The sequence below is a fragment of the Cuculus canorus genome, chromosome 5 (assembly GCF_017976375.1).
Source record: "Cuculus canorus isolate bCucCan1 chromosome 5, bCucCan1.pri, whole genome shotgun sequence".
In the NCBI taxonomy this organism is placed as follows: Eukaryota; Metazoa; Chordata; class Aves; order Cuculiformes; family Cuculidae; genus Cuculus; species Cuculus canorus.
In genome coordinates, this window is record NC_071405.1 from 43333919 (window position 1) to 43350466 (window position 16548).

At 40.8% G+C, this 16548-nt stretch overlaps 1 protein-coding gene across 5 annotated transcripts in view; it reads right to left on the reverse strand.

Annotated features, from left to right (window-relative positions):
• Positions 1 to 694: 694 nt before the first annotated feature.
• Positions 695 to 16548, reverse strand: part of LOC104068913 (mucin-5B) — a 48164-nt gene continuing 32310 nt past the window's right edge. For 4 of the 5 annotated variants that reach the window (XM_054068493.1, XM_054068490.1, XM_054068492.1 and 1 more), the window contains 18 exons: positions 15986 to 16227; positions 15318 to 15495; positions 14848 to 15098; positions 14250 to 14433; positions 13521 to 13713; positions 12691 to 12869; positions 11422 to 11491; positions 11148 to 11269; positions 10765 to 10796; positions 10163 to 10340; positions 9066 to 9170; positions 8405 to 8445; positions 7745 to 7867; positions 6710 to 6805; positions 5551 to 5679; positions 4635 to 4674; positions 3841 to 3964; positions 695 to 3277 (listed from right to left, as the gene is read on the reverse strand). In XM_054068493.1, the coding sequence (XP_053924468.1) occupies positions 3103 to 3277; positions 3841 to 3964; positions 4635 to 4674; positions 5551 to 5679; positions 6710 to 6805; positions 7745 to 7867; positions 8405 to 8445; positions 9066 to 9170; positions 10163 to 10340; positions 10765 to 10796; positions 11148 to 11269; positions 11422 to 11491; positions 12691 to 12869; positions 13521 to 13713; positions 14250 to 14433; positions 14848 to 15098; positions 15318 to 15495; positions 15986 to 16227 (2462 nt within the window). In that variant the 3' untranslated portion in view covers positions 695 to 3102. The remainder of the gene's footprint in view (positions 3278 to 3840; positions 3965 to 4634; positions 4675 to 5550; positions 5680 to 6709; positions 6806 to 7744; positions 7868 to 8404; positions 8446 to 9065; positions 9171 to 10162; positions 10341 to 10764; positions 10797 to 11147; positions 11270 to 11421; positions 11492 to 12690; positions 12870 to 13520; positions 13714 to 14249; positions 14434 to 14847; positions 15099 to 15317; positions 15496 to 15985; positions 16228 to 16548) is intronic. The other variant, XM_054068494.1, reaches the window with a different exon arrangement.

Genomic DNA, 16548 nt, shown 5'->3' on the forward strand with positions numbered 1-16548 from the left:
ATGGCTACAGGCTGAAACCAGTTGAGCCCAAGTACAACTGGCTCGGTTGAATGCTGGTTCTCCTGGGGTTGCCCTAGTGAAGTGGATACTGTTGAAAAGAATTCAGGCAAAAGGAAGAAATAGTACTTGGAGCAGTGCCACTGATTTTTCTTGAGTTACACCAGGGAAATGTTTGACTTGCAGAGACTAGTCACTAACTGGAATAGATGGCCTGGGGCTACAGATAAGGGCTTGACCATTCACAAGTGATTGCAGCCACAGCAGCCACACCTCAGCGGCAACAGGAGTAAATGGTCAAGTAAAGTGTTCACAGGGAAGCTTTTCCTGGACGAGTCACCTGTGCTCAACTTCGCCAGTTCTGGTGGGGTGCTTTTGATAACAGCGAGGAAGGATGCACATACTTTAACTGCAGTCCAGCTTCCTCTGTGCAAAAGGAAATGCTTCTGCGTGCAGAGGCAGACCCACTCAGCAAGAAGGGACAGGTTGCAAGTGAATCATTACATCTATTTTCGTCCAGTGTGACGCTTTCTGAAGACTGAGCGGCTTTCAGGCTGATTTTTGTTTCTGTGCATTTGTGTGTGTGTGTAGGAGGCAAACGTTTCACTCATTGACTGTGTCTGAGCTGAGGAAGCCAAAAGTTTTCATTTAAGAGGCCTTGTCTTGCTAGCTGCATCTCAGCTAAATGGGACTTTGCAGCTGCAAGTAGAGAACCGATGAGTTCACTTTAATACCAGACCATCAGAGCTGTAAATAGTATTGCACAGGCCAGTTAGATACTGGACTGAGTGAGTAAATTAAGTGCCAGGTGTAACTGAAAAAGGAGAAGGAGCATATGATGTTTCACCTGATCGTCTGTTCAAAAGCACTTTGGAGGTAGGGATATGTCCTTGGTTCCAGCATTTCACTTACCTGAAGAGAAAAATGCACCCCAAAAATGAACAGGAAAATATACTTTTAAATCTATGCCACTCTCAGTTTCTGTATCAAGTCTCATCATCACTAAAACTCACAGGAGAACAGAAATCTAAGTACACATGGTAAGATTGAATTGTGCTTTATGCCATTCCCCCATGTGACGATAATGCAGAGATGGGAACGGCCTCACTAAGCCATCCTGCTGAAAATGATTTGCGGGGTTGACACAAGTGGGTATCTGACTACTTACAGAGTTTGTTTACTCTTCTGATGACAAAAGCACTCAAGAATTATTCCATTCCCCTCAGGGAAAGGCAAGGAGGCAAGAAAGGAATGTCCTTTTTTGCTGCTGTTCTCTGCATAGTAAAAGCATTCACTTGATTTGTATCAGGAAGAATGCTTTCTGGGCTAATGTGAATTTTTATATGAGCCTCATTGTCAAGCAGTTGCAACACACACTTTCCGAGGGAGTTGCATTGCACTGACAGTTAACCAAATTATTTGGAGATTCCTATCATTTATAACCAATCAAACTGGTCCACTGACAAGTGCAGAGGCTGGGTATGGGAGAATTAAGTTTAGTTCCTTATGGATACCTTCCAACTTGAGATATTTTATGACTCCATGATTCATTACTTCAATATAAACACCTTTTTTGGATTTTTCAGTCCATGTTTCCCAAAGATATCTGCAGTGAGCCTATGTTTACTGTGTTTGTTAGGTATACCCAGGATGTCTTCTATTCTTTATAAGGAAAGAGAATAAAAACAAAGCATGAAATTCACCTTCTCTGATTTTAGCTCTCCAAGTTGGCTACCCTGGCTCTCAAAATACTCAGTGCTGAGAAACTGATGACTTCCCAAAGTTTCTTACACCAATCTTAGGCTGAGACAAATCATTCCAGAAACGGGCTGGAGAAAGGGTTGGTTAAAACAATCTGAGCTGAATCCTGTAGAGATGTAACATGGACTGTCCTATTGCATCACGATAGTGATAAGCCAATAAGCATGGGACTCTTAGATGAGAGCAGACAAAAATATGTACCATTGAACTCCTATGCTCATTTGAAGTCAAGGATTCACACAATTTTACAATCATTAACACCATAATGCAACAGCACACATGAAAGTATGTGACATCAGCTGAAATGATTTATTATTATAAAAAATTAAAGTAAGCATTACTTGGGATTCGATAGCTGCAGCATTTTAAAATGGAAAGCTAAAGGATAATGCACTTCATATCTACTTGGTCAGCTCAAAAGCATTCCCTTCAAAACAATTCCTCAAGCCCCCATAGAGCAGGCTACAGGACACTGCAATCTGATAAAGTCACAGTCTTCCATTCTCTTTCAGGTCACAAAAGCACAAAGTGCTCAAGTACCAGAAGCACCTGCCTTCCTTGCATACTCTGAAGGTATTGTTGGATCATTGTGATCCGTGTTACCAGTACCACTGGACATGGTAGCTGCAAGTCAATTGTTTATAACACAAATTGTACTCATGTAACTAGTAGTGAGACTAAACATCAATCTCTCCAAATAATAAAAAAACCCAGGAGATAAAGACTGACTATAAGGGTGCAAATACAGTAATTTTGTTATGTATATGTAAATAATGTTTTTACACTCCTGATACAGTGTTTACTGTGCAGAAGGGAAAAAAGCACCCGGCTCTCTTCCAGTGACCCAGGGGTCACAGCCAAAGTAGGTTCAAGACCACTGTGGAGAAGAATGCAAATGTGCCCCTGAGTCCTGCCACTCTGACTGAACCACAGCTATGGAAGCAATTGTTGTTTCCTTTCTAAGGGAAATGAATTGATATAAGTGGTAATGGTTTTACAATGTGCACTTTCTTCAGACAGGACTTCTGAAAGGCATCAGCTCTCTCCAGAGTGTCTTGTAATAACCTGTATTTATACACCACAAGGGCATCAAAAACATTAGCCACCTTGTCCTGCTAGCAGTGTTACTGAGACGGGTGAACAAGTCCTTTTTGAAATGCAGTTTATTCAACAAACATTTATAGTAAAATCATTAATTTATTTCCATAACTGCATATAATACCAGAAGGAAAAAGAACAAGAGAGAAGTATGGTCATTTGAAGGTTACTCACAGCTGCTCTCTAAACTAGTCACTTGCTAGGGAAGCATTAAATGGGAGCTGAAGGGTTTCCTTTAGTTTATGCTTATGTTCTCTTCTTTGGGCATTTTGCTTCCACACATCCACATTCATCTACATGCACATACGTGAATTGGACTCTCTTATGCTCAGAGCAAACCAGCTCCACCTTCACTTTGTGACTCCTTTTTTCATGGCAGCAAATGCATTTGTGTTCCATTTGATTGGCCTCAAAGGAATACCTATAGAAATGAGATTTGAACATCAGTTTGCTGCATGTTATCTTCCCAAACTAATCCCTATTGCTTCTCCAAATGGAGACACACTAAAGAGCAGAGAAGCAAAATTTCCTATCTATTTTTCTGCTTGTACATAACAATCTTTCCTCAGGATGTTACTAGCCATGCAGGGTGAGGAAACCTGGCTCCAATGCGGAAAATCTCAGTAACTTTGGAGGACTTTGGATTAGGCCCATTCCGACAAGACAGAAAGAAAAAAATCATGCAGAGATCAAAGAGCAGGAAAGAAACAGATGTTCAAAAACGATATAAAGACATATTTAAAAATCAGATAGTTCATAGATTTAGCTGATATCTTTTCAAAGGGACTTATTTTCCTAACATAAGGCACTATTGTCACACTAAAAACATTTAGTACCATTGCTAATGACTGCTGTTCTGCGCACCTATTTTCCCAGCCAGGACCTTTCAAACAGCAGGAAGAGGACAAAGAGCTGCAGCCCACTGGCGACAGGAACCGGAGAAGACCATACATTGGAGAAGACAGAGAAAGGTTTCCTACTTACACAGAATAGGTACTGCATGTCCCTTCACAAAAGGGCACTGGGACTGGAGCAGCTGACTTACAGTTGTCATGAACAATATACTGCTCTTTTACATTCCGTCTGCATTTATGTGGCAGATCAATACCTGTGTAGGAGAAGACTTCTGTTACACTTCTTCAGACTGGGGACTAAATGTTTTGAAAGGTATCTGCTAGAACCAAGGGCAGATCATCCTACTAAAACTTTTTACAGTTCAAATGTATAACAAAACTAAATGAGAGTGCAAAGAGGGGCTAGTTCAGCAAATTAATTTCCTGCTACTCAAGTCACTTTGCTATTTGCTGGCTAGCTTACATGAAGATTTCTGAATAAGTTCTTGTAAAGATATAGTTGAATGAAGACATGAGAGAAAAAAATTGCTATAAATCACATCTGTGACTGTCTAAAAACATATGAATTCTGGGTGGATGCTAGAGAAAAAAAGATCGTTTTCCACATGTAATTTCCAGGTGGAAGAATACAGAAATTTTCTTAACAGGAATATAATTCAAACTAACAGTATTTCAGCTATTGAAAGACATAGAAAAGGATATTGAAGAATTTCACTGTCTCCATTGAAAGAATGAGGCAGATATTTAACCTCACTTGTGAGTGGATTTCTTATCTCAGCTGTGAGATACAAAATGGTTTTGCTGCTCTAAGAACAGTTTTCCTGTTTGTGGAAACTACAGACTCGGCACATGCAGAAACAGGACTACAAGCAGGGGAGAACCTAACTGTACTGGCATAGGGAATCAGTGACTTAAAGCACTCACATGTCTTGCAACAGCCATCTGAAGTCATATCAACTGTCCCCTGTATTGAAAACAAACATAACCACAACAGTTCAGATGCACATATTGCTGAACAGCTTGTAGCAATGATGAGCGTTCAGGTATATTCCCTCATCTTTAACCAACACAGATTCCTCATCAGACCTATTTGTGTATCAACTATATATAAAAATGCTTAAAAAATCCAACAAGAAAGGGAGCAAATTTTCTTAAAACTGTATACGTCTTCTCACAAGCCAGGTAGTATATCCTGCTACACGTACCTGACCCTACGTAGGCCCTGCTGAAGTCAACACAAAAAAACTGGCCCCAGAGAGTGACAACTGCTCCTGAACTTACCCCAAAGGTAATTCAAGCCAGTGCTTGTCTTTGTCCCTGCTTTGGTTCTCATACCCATTGTGAAGCCCCAAACATTTCTGAAAGTTACTGGAAGCCACTAATTGTTGAAAGCCAGGGCAGAAACAATACCCCTTGCTCGTTCTCATACCACTTTTTTTCTTAGTGATGCATCATGTATCAGAAGACATTGTGTTCATGGGTTCCTCAGGGGTCCATCGGTTTCCCCAGGCATCCATGGTGAGTTACCATTCCATAACACTGGTGTTTCTCAAGTGATGAAAAATCCCACCTTCCTATTGCTCCAACACTCTTCTCTTTCAAGGCCTAGTGCTTATCCCACAACAAGTAAAATGTGTGGGTTGTTTACAAATAGTTTTATTTCACTTCCATGGAACGCTGTATTTAAGGCTGAAAAAGCACATTTCCTTCAAGCAAGGAAGGATCAGTTCAGAAGGATCATGAAATACTGGAATAGTTCATTCAAAACAGTAAAGAAAACTCCCAGAACAGCAGAAGGGCTCATTCCAGAAGGCTTTTTGTCTGGCTTTCAAATACTTACAGGGACACAGTCTGATTCTTCAAATGGTAGGCACACCTTTACTCTACTAGCTAAGGAAAACTGGCCCGCTGATTCAGTGCATGTATACTCAGTACAGTTGTCATATGGAGCTTTATAACTCTTTCCAACCTGAATAAGAACAAGAAAAAACTCCAACTCAAAATAATATAGCAATAAAAATAGAATGATGCAACAGTAAGACGATGAACTAGCAGAGAGACTGGGTTGTTCATATCTATCTGAAAGTGCTGAGATATCTGGAACTCACATGTGCAAATTATGGACCAAGCTCACCCACTACCAGCTGTTGCAAAATCCCTTGTGTGGCTACTTAGGTGGAAAGAATAAAAAGCCGATGGCAGAATGAGCATAGAGGTATGAAGAGAAATGCCAGAAAGTAGGTGTGTTAATATATGTGTGATAAAATATACACAAAAGAAAAATAACTCTTTAAAGGAATTCAACAGTTTTCTTTTTTAATAGACGGAACAAAAGCAAGAAGTGTGAAAGAAAAAAATCTTCATAATGGAGGTTAATGGATAAATGCAAAGCCTCCTCATGGAAACATAAATACTGTATGTTGGCTCAGGAGAAGACAGCTTGTAAGACAAATTATCAAGGAATAAAAGGATGAAATAGAAAAGGTGCAGAACACAAGAGCTACCAGAGAAGCAGTAGCATGTAAGACAATAATCACTGATCGAGATAGTGTCACTAACTGTTCACAGGAACAGCAGACTGTAACAAAACTAAAGAGCTAGCCTGAGGCTCAGCCCATGTCTACACAAGGCTAAGCTATCAAGATGTGATTTATTTCTTTGGTGTGTTACCAAGTAACACTAAACTGCAGCAGCTATGCCACTTTTGATTTCTCCCTCAGCAAATCCAAAACTACTGATAGTACAGCTGTAACAGCTTGTTTACGCTGTTTAGCCCTGTATCTCCAGAGCAAGATAATGACACATCATTTTAAAGACAGTGATGCCTGTGAGATGCACACTGCAGAGAGCAGCTGTATAAACATCAGTATTACTTCAGATATACAGACATTTTAAATCTCCAAAAAGCCTTCCCAGTCTCAAAATTTATGACAATGATTCAAAAAATACTGAGGCCTTTTTGATGATTCAGCCTTGCTACAGAGCAAGGGAGTGCTTACCTCAATGGTCACATTGCCAAATGGAAAATTTGCCACACATGCCACTTGCTGGCACTGGCTGCAGCATTGACCCTGCTCTTCCACATAGCGGAAACCCTGTGGGAATAAGGTTTGCGTTTAGACATGTTATTTGATGTCTTTTTCATGAAGCACTTTCAGATCAAAACTGCACTGGAAGTGGCAGGGAAAATAAACCAACCTTCTGGTTTTATTTCTGTTGTCTTTAGAAACCTTTTTGGAACCATTTTAAGACTGACACTCAGAGCTGACAATTTTTTTCCCTTATTGAAGAGTCACTTCTTGTCACTTCAGTTACTATGAACACCCTCTCATTGGCTATCATTTCTCTTCTGGCTAACATAAAAGTCAGGCCAAATAAATTAATTCATTGTATGATTACTTGCACAATCTAACACCAGTACTTGGTCTGATATGGTTATCCACAAGAATTGCTGTTTTCAGACATGTGAAGATCATGCATCACATATTTACCCTCCTGTGTTTTAGGTATCCATTGGTCTCTTGGTGGGTGGTTGGCTTCAGGGTGAAAGATAATGGTTTTATCCATTTTTAGGATTGGCAGTATGTCTGACCTTCTCTGGGCAAGAGAGGAAACCGCTCTTCACTTACATTCAGTAATAGGCTAAGTATTCTGTGTGCGCTCTCAGCTCATGAGTACTGAGAAGCTGAGAAGTGTTTGGAAACGTATAAAACACTGTGCAGGTACTTTACGATCCTGATTTTTCAGCTGACAGTGGACAAGATCAACAGAATGGCACAAATGTCATCTTTTGGCAGCTGGGCTTCTCTTTTAATAGGTTTGCAATCACTTACCTTCAGAGAAACTTTCCAAGGATGAACTCTTAAATTTGCTAAAGCAAAAGTAACAAGCATCCTAAAAAGGACTTTACAAAAATTCCAAAAGAAGATTATATCCTGCTCTCTTTCTTTTGCAGTTATGCTATCCTATTTTTACAGTACATGCCCTTAACAGCCATTGTTTATAGTTGGGGAAGCTGAGCATGCAGATCTGACCTGCTGGCAGGTAGTTTGACATTTCACTGGAACACATTGGATGAGATTGATCTGTGTCACAACATCCTGCTCATCTGTGCACACACAGTCCTCGCAGGAGCTTTTAGGCACCATAGCCCCAGGCTGGAAATACAGAGGAGAGGAGACAGGCCATATCAAGAGTTCAGTGGGTTCTAGAATAAACATACATCCCCTGGACTATCAAAAATGAGAGCTTATATTTGGGAATTATTTTTGGAAAAACTTCCTGAAATTGATACCTCTAGATCTCTAAATCCTTATACCATGAGTATCATAAGGTGAACGCAAGGCTGATGCTCCTAAGTACATCAGTTGTGTTAAATGAGATATTATGTTATCTCACGAATTCCTTGCATTGATTTTTGTTCAATTTGACATAGTAATTAATGTTACAACACCCAATGAGATTTAAAAACTGTATTCAATCACAATTCTGACTCCTTGATTCTAAAATATAGCTACTGGTCTCTAGTGTTACCAATCAATAACATTTCCAATAGTACGTAAGGCTACTGCCAGGGAAAAGTTACATGCTGTTCTAATCCTTCTTTTTGTGTGAATGTTGACAATAACAACATCAGAAAATTCTGACTTGGGTAACATTAACTTGTGAAAATAAGCATCAGAAACATCACCCACCTTAAATTCAACTCCTTCAGAAACACATACACCTTTCGGTACTGTAACAAAAAAGAAAATGAAAAGGATGTGGTAGAAATTACGTAAACAGTTACTGTACTTATCTTTGAATTGTGACAAAGAGTACAATTGAGCTTATTCAGTAGCCTTCCTTAAAAAAAAGGAGGGGGGGGAAGTAACTGTTACCTGGTGCTAATTATTATTTGGAAGTCTACTTATAATATCTGCTCAGATGTTATGCCTGAAGTGTGGAGTAGTTCTGTGTAGTATTTACCGTATGGAAAAATCTTTTCACCTCATAGGTGAAATTAGTTGAGCTTTTCTTTACTGTTAACCACCTTGCTGCTAACAGAGCCCAGAGGAAGCTGGGTCAGGCATGTAATCTGGAAATATAATTTGACAGCAGAGCTTTGGGATAGGTTCAATGTAATCAACATTCAATATCTGACTAGTAACTCTCTGAATACTAGCTACAGAGAGCCTGAACCAATTACTTTAAAATCTCTGTTACCAGTTACTCTAAAATAAAACACAAATTGTAAAGGCTGAGAGGGCAGGGGAGAGGCTACTGCTCATTATTTTGACCTATTTAGAAAAAAATGGATAGTTCAAGAAATAAATATGGTACATGCTTCAAGAAATAAGGAAACATGGTACTTACTACAGGAGAAGACAGGACAACAACCATCCTCAGATATAGCAACCACTGGTTGGAAGCCTAAGTCACATGCTGTTTTGTTGATAATGCATGCTTTTATATCACATTCTGCAATAGACAATAGAGATAAACTAAGCTAAAGCATGCCATGCAGCAGTATTAGTTGCAGACCAAAGTTTGAACTCCCAGGAAATTGTGTAGAAATAGATGAATCTTCAACATTACAGTTTTGGAGTTAGGGACATGTTCAAGAGAAGTATCTCTAAGCTTGTTCTACTATAAAGCTTTTCCTTGGACATCTAATTCTGACTTTTGTTCCTGCTTCTCTTTCCCCACTGGATGACATATCTAAAAAACCTAAACACCCTTACCTCAGAGAAGTGACAGTGAAACAGGTAAAGGTAAATGAGTCAGCAAGTAAAAAAAATGAAAAGGCAATGACTGTGAGCCAAACATGTAAAGGTTGGGACATGCAAGGCAAAGTACCCTGACAGTGTCCACTGCTCCCTCAAGGCTTCCAAGGAACTTGACAGACCACTGCCTGTGGAAGAAGAAAGGGATGAGGAACAGAAAAACATCCCACCACCATTGCCAGGTTCCCCATTGCAGGATGTCCTGCATCATCTTCCTGTAGGTGCTGGGAATGACCAGGGTCTGGAGCAGGCTGATGAAGAGGTTCTGTGCTGGGACTAGTAAGATGCAAATGGAAAAGCAGGGGCAGACATATATCAAGAACCTGCACAGAAGGCCTTGGGGGAAGCTGGAAGATGAACACATACTCCCTTACAGGATGGATCTCTGCAAAAGCATCACCTTCCATCTCAGAAGGGGTAAGACACAGAGGATCCTGTGAAGCACATGGTGGTCCCAATAGTACATAGGGGATTTTAATGTAAGTATATGTCAGGTTGTGACACCAGTTTATAATACAAGCTGGAAGAGAGGAGATCTGTTCCGACAGCTTCTGGCATGTAGATAGAAGAAATCACCACGCCAGTGTGTTTAGTTGAATCTGGTAACTGTTGGGTAACAGATCTCACTTGAGAATTGCTGTTATAGGCAAATGATGCCTCAGGATGACATCTAAATTACCTACTCACCACAGACTGTCTCTGTGCAGCATGGGTCATCCAGACGTGGTTTTATTTTGTGTACAAAGCCCTCTTTCGTGCAGTTGACAGGTGGAGATTTAGCACAAGGGCGAGGAAGGCAAGAGATGTTCAAGGTTGCTTCATCACAAGCGCAATATTGACAATCATGCTCCCAAGCCTCTCTAGGCTGTCAAAACAATGGGGTAATATTTCAGAGAGCAAAAACTAGTAGCATTATATTAATGAAAGCCTGCTGCAAGACAGTGAAATGCTGGATCGCCCTAAGCTATTATGTTGGAAAACCAGAGTTCAAGTCCCAGAGAGAGGAGAAAGGAACAGTAAGCAAAAATGCTATCTGCCACTCTCCTTTGCAGGTTTACACGTTTCCAGAAGGGAAGCCTGGTAGCTCTACACGGAAAAAATATTTCCCACAAACTGATATTTCTGTTTCTATACCTCAAGTGACTAATAAAGTTTTGGAATTAAAATCTTCCCCACTGTCATTGCAGTTCACTGGAATTTAAACTGAGAAGTAAAAGAAGAAATCCATGCAGTCATTTTTACAGAAGTTCACAACACCCAGGTACAGTATAAATACAGTATTTTCTTACCTGTTTCACTGACCCATCTTGTGCAGTGCAACCTATGAAATGAATTACAGATTCCTTTAACAATAACCAAACCAGGGAAAACAACAGAAGAAGGAAGACAGGAATAGAAGAAAGGCTTTGAAATTTGAGAAACAGCCAAAAAGAGAGACCCAGAGTGCAAAGTCATAGGTTGTGCACCCAAAAAGATATTCCTTTTTGCCCTTTTGAAGGCTGTACTTTCTGCATAAGAGAAGGCAGGAACTGCCAATCTGAAACATTTCCAGCCTAACTAGAAAGGATCAGTATCCCCCGTTTCCTCTGTTCCCAGAACATCGCCTTTAATGTGAACTTCCATTCAAGGTCTTATCCCTCCTTTCCATCTGTCAATTTACACTATTTCTTACCGCAGACAGAAACACAAACGTTGTCGTGATCATTTAGCAGAATTTTTCCTTCAGGACAGTAGCATCCCTCAATGAACACTGGTGTGTTATTTTCGGAGGGGTGGGTGTGCATAGCAATTTCTCTGCATAATTACAACATAAACAGGAATGAATGAGAGGCAGAAATGCACCTCAGGGAAATCAGACACCTAAATCCCAGGGGAATGTGAGTTTCCAACCTTCCTCAGCAGTTTTGAAGTTATGGACTTGAAAAGTGCCTTAAGAAATGACCCACCTGCGGAAGCAAACGTTTCTTTTTCCTTCCCCACACGGCTTGTATACCTGATCCTGAGCACATCTGGCCTCTGTGGAGCATTAGAACACACAGATTAGAAGGCCTAGACCCACATGTATGCTTTGATGCACAACGGATGAACCCCACACACTAATGCAGCTGCCCCACTGGCCCACAAAGCCCAGACTCCTGCCCAGTGTTGGGGTCTCTGAGGCTTCAGCAAGAGATCAGCTAGCTGAAACGCAAGCCAGCAGTACACCCAGGTGGCCAAGGCAGCCAACAGTATCCTAGCTTGTATCAGAATCTGTGTGGCCAGCAAGAGTCGGGAATTGCTTATCCCCCTGCCGTTGGCACTGGTGAGACTGCACTTCAAATACTGTGTTCAGTTTGGGGTCCCTCACTACAAGAAGGACGTTAAGGTGCTGGAACATGTCCAGAGAAGGGCAACAAAGCTGGTGAAGCTGGTGAAGAGGCTGGAGCACAAGTCTTCTGAGGATTGGCTGAGGAAACTAGGATTGTTTAGTCTGGAGGAAAGGAGGCCGAGAGGAGACCTTATCAATTTTCACGGACAGTGAAAGATCTTTTCAGTCTACCACTACCTGAAAGGAGGTTGTAGTGAGCTGGTTGTTGGTCTCTTCTCCAAGTAACAAGTGATAGGATGAGAGGAAATGGCGTCAGGTTGCACCAGGGAAAGTTTAGGTTGTGTATTTGAAAAAATTTCTTCACTGCAAGAGTGGTGAATCATTGGAACAGGCTGCCCAGGGAAGTGGTGGAGTTACTATGCTTGGGGGTGTTCAAAAACCATGTAGCCATGGCACTTGGGGGGCATGGTTTAGTAGGTGTGGTAGTGTTGACTGATGGTTGGACTTGATCTTAGAGGTCTTTTGCAACCTTAAAGGTTCTATGATTCTATAACTCACAAAGGTTTTTGAGCCAATACTAGTAGTGCTTACCCCTATGTCACTTGTCCCCCTGAGCAGGGCAAAGATGCAGAGAGAAGCTGTGTGTGGCCATCTAGTGATGAAGCTCTGCGTAACACACAGATCCTCTTCTGAGCTGCTCAGGAGATGTTATGGACCAGTGCCCCACATACTTAACACCAGTTTTGGACCAGAACAACCTTTTTGATTTGTTCCTGCTTTTGTTCAGGTTCAGAACAGATCAGGAAAAATTACAACCCGGTCATGTGGAGGAACACAAACAGACATGTAGATGAAGAAAGAAGAGACTGGAGTCACTTCACTACCAACAAGTCTTTCCCAGGCTTACCACACTGCCCATTTGTCTGCCTCCTCCAGTCCACACAGACACCGTGGAGGCCACACAAGGCTGCATACGTCTGCATGCTCTGGCACTCAGTGCTGGGATGTTGTTCTGAGCATCCGCTGGCCACACATGCCTCATAGTAGGGCTGCGGGGGAACCACGCTGTGGCACTCGGTCAGGTTCCTTCACAGAACAAGGAAACAGACACAGCATCTAACTTCCAAGGAAGAATTCAACTGAGAATCAAACCATCCCACCCAAAGAAAGCCTCAATGTAAAGAGAGAACTGCAAAATCCTCTGACAGGCAATACATCTACACAGCTTAATTAAGAATGAGCTTTACCTCCCAGTCTTTATATTGTTTTGAAAGAAGGCTATTTGATGTTGGACTGACACCTGCAGAGAAAAGCCTTCTGCATAGCTCATAACGATAAATCTCTATGCTGACAGTTTTATGTCAACACGTTTGACAATCCTGTTTTAAACCACAAAGTTATTTCACAGACAGACACTTGCATTTGTTTACTATATTCTGACTGTGTTCCTTTTCATCCAGGGCTTTCAGATGATGAATTATATCTACTTTCTTGTTGGTTTCTCCAGATAGGGGGAATGCCAAGTGGCAGGCACTGCTAAGGAAGAACTGATTTTCATGATGCAGCTAAAAAAAATCTGTCAAACTCAGGAACATTCACACATCAGTTCACTGCTCAGTTTTTCAAAGTATGCTAGACTTCATGTTTTCATCATGTCCTATAGGCAGCTTCATATGTAGTGAAGGACAAAATTATCTTGTGTACTTATTTTTCTGGCACTTTTGGCAGTTGTCTTACCAGATGATTTTACACAGATTGGTAGGCTCACAGTGCTGATGATATTGAGTCTCAACTGGTTCTGAGACACTTGTTTTACAGTATCTGTTTGTAGGATCTGGGACTTCCCAATCTAATGCCATCTTTTCAAAAGACTGGATAATCTCACCATTCCTTTTCATAGCATCATCAGACTTCTGGTTGGTGCAGGTACCTGGTAGCAATATAAAAGCAAAGAGACAGTTGATGCTGATGAAGTTCCTTCTAGAGAAAATCTGGAGGGAAGCCCTCTTCCTTGTGCGAAGGTAACAACATATAGGTTCCTGAATGAGTTCACAAGAACTGTGTATTAGAAAAGAAAGGTAGAAGAAATAGTTTGCCAGTTACTCATGGAAACCGGAGCTGATGTGTTGGTTGATGTACTTCTTCTAGTAGCTAAAGCAACTGAGACCTCCTTGTTTAGCACAGGACACTCCAGATTTCATTCATTCTTATACTGAGTAGATTGGATCAAGAGCAAGGCTTAGTAAGAGCCTATTTTCATCCACCAACAGACTGTGAACAGAATGAAAGTGACTTAAGACTATCTCCTAACTGTGTCCTACCATCAAATAGAGACAAATCCGCTAAAATTTGTGAGAAATAGAAATCAGTTGATTTGCAGGTATTTAGAGATGTTTACAAGCGGATGAGAGAAAGAAGGAGGAAAATTTATTGCATTCATTACTGTCGGCTGATGAGAACACTTACCACACAGTCCCATGGTGTTGTTATAAAACTTTCCAAAAGGGAGTTTTATGTAAAACGCAAGTCGACTGTAGGAGACATAAACTTCTAATTCAGGTATTTCAACTATGATGTAAAGGCCAGAACTGGTTATCCTGATACCATTCTTGGAAATGTCTGGAACAACTTTCTTATCATTAAATAAAATCTAAAAATAAGAGAAACATAAGGTCTCTGTGGACTTCCTTCTGCTGAGTAAGGTATACGATTTGTGAAACTGGAAAGTAGAGTGGCACAAGTTCAGACCTCTGGTGCACCAAATGAGGCCTGTCAGGCAGTCATTTAAGCAGTTCTTTGTGATTTCTTTTCTAATATGTTGTAATTTACACTGAATTCTCCTATCAGGAGGAAACCCACAACTTTTAAATATGTGATAATTTTCCAAATTTTTAGAATAAAAAAATCTTCATCAACATAAAGAAAAAAGAGAGAAAGCAATGCAATTACATTTTCTACCCACTCTATTTTTTGCCAACTTCAACCTTTATCATGACAGGACATTTGGCAGTAATAGAACTATGGCAAAATAATACCGTGAATTCATTTAAGCACATTACTTTACCAAGTTTGTTTCTTTTCCACTTTCCATTGCTTGTGTCAAAATAACAACAGAGTTGGAGTGAAAAATGAGAAGGGACATTGAACAAATTGCTCCATCAATGGCACTACAGTAGTAGTTGTCTATGTGAATCCAGAAGCTGTGAGAATCCGGATGAATTGACTTCACAAGGACATAGGTGCAGTTTTCTTTAAAATTATAGTATGTTCCATCAAAAGTCACATAATGTTCATTTCCCCATCCACTGCAAATACCTGGAAGACAGAGTGACAGACTCCAGGTCTGGCTTCTGAGCTTTCTCTAACTACAAATCAGCCTAGCAAGGACAAATTTCTCTGCTCTCAACAGCCAGAGATGGTTTAGGTAGGACTTTTAAATCAATATGAACTAAGTACAGATATTGACCATAGACTTATCTTTCTTGAGGCACAGCTGAACATAAGTTTTAGGAATTCTCCTGCTGTAGTACTTACACTGACACTCAAAGACTTCACAGCAACCAGTTTCATCATGGTGTTTTGTGAATGGGAAACCATTCACACAGAGTTTCAGTTGCTGAGGAGGGCAAGTCACGCTGGACAGTTTGATTTTGTTTCCTTCACCCAGGCAAGTAGCAATCTGGCAGTTTCCAAAGTTCCATGTTTCATTAAACTATTGATAGATTGAAATAGAAAAGGAGAGGTGCATAACTAGATAATCTTTATAATCACACTCATGCAACCATGCTCCATTCAGCTAATTGTCTAACATGGCATTATTTACTATCTTTTCTTTCTCTGGAATATGGCTGGCAATCAATAGAGCCTTGTTATCTACTTCTGTTTGAAAACAATTTTTATAAGACTCAATATTAAGGCCCTGAACCCTTCTGATGATGGGACACTGCCAGATGTGGTTTCATAGCCTTTGTTCAGCTTAGGTAGGTCTGCCCATGTAAAATCATATAGATGCTTCAGGTGAACAGAATAATTTTCAACTTATTCCATAATTTGGGGGATTCTGGTATACTTCTAAATCCTCTAATTCAGATACACCTACAGTACAGCTATAGTGGTGGTTACCAGACTCAGAGGAGAACACAAAATCTTGGCTGCAGACAGTGCTGTAGCTGAAGAAACACATTTTCTTTCAAGTCTCTCACCTTTCTGGGAGGAATGAGCCCAAGACAATCGCTCACAGGAGGCCTTGTGGAAGCAGGAACTCGGCTTGTTGCACTGGGAGCAGATGTTAGTGGGCAGACTTCAGAGTCTGGATCACAGACCTTGAGGGTTGCAGTATGACCAGTTCTACACTCTGCCCAGATTAATTCGATTTGACAGGAGGCATTGCAAATGGCATAAGCACAATGACCCGATATATTCACTGGCAGAGAAACATTTTCTCCTGCAAGGCCAAAACATGACTGTTAGCGCTGGACTGTGCAGGAAATTGGTAATTCTCAAGACTAAAGCATGACAGCCCCGCATCACATACTGAGCCCTGCATTTAACTCGCTGGATCTGCCTGTACCCAACGGTCATATTCACAGGTGACTGTCTGTCTGCAACTCCTTGAAATCAGTGACTGAACTGGAGTGCAATTCATCCAAATGGCAAAGTCTGAGGGAACGCTGCAGCCTGCTAACCTGAAATTTTGGTTTTAGGTACATTAGACGGAATTGAAAATGACTGCAAGAAACAACACTGAATAGATCACTAGGTGCAT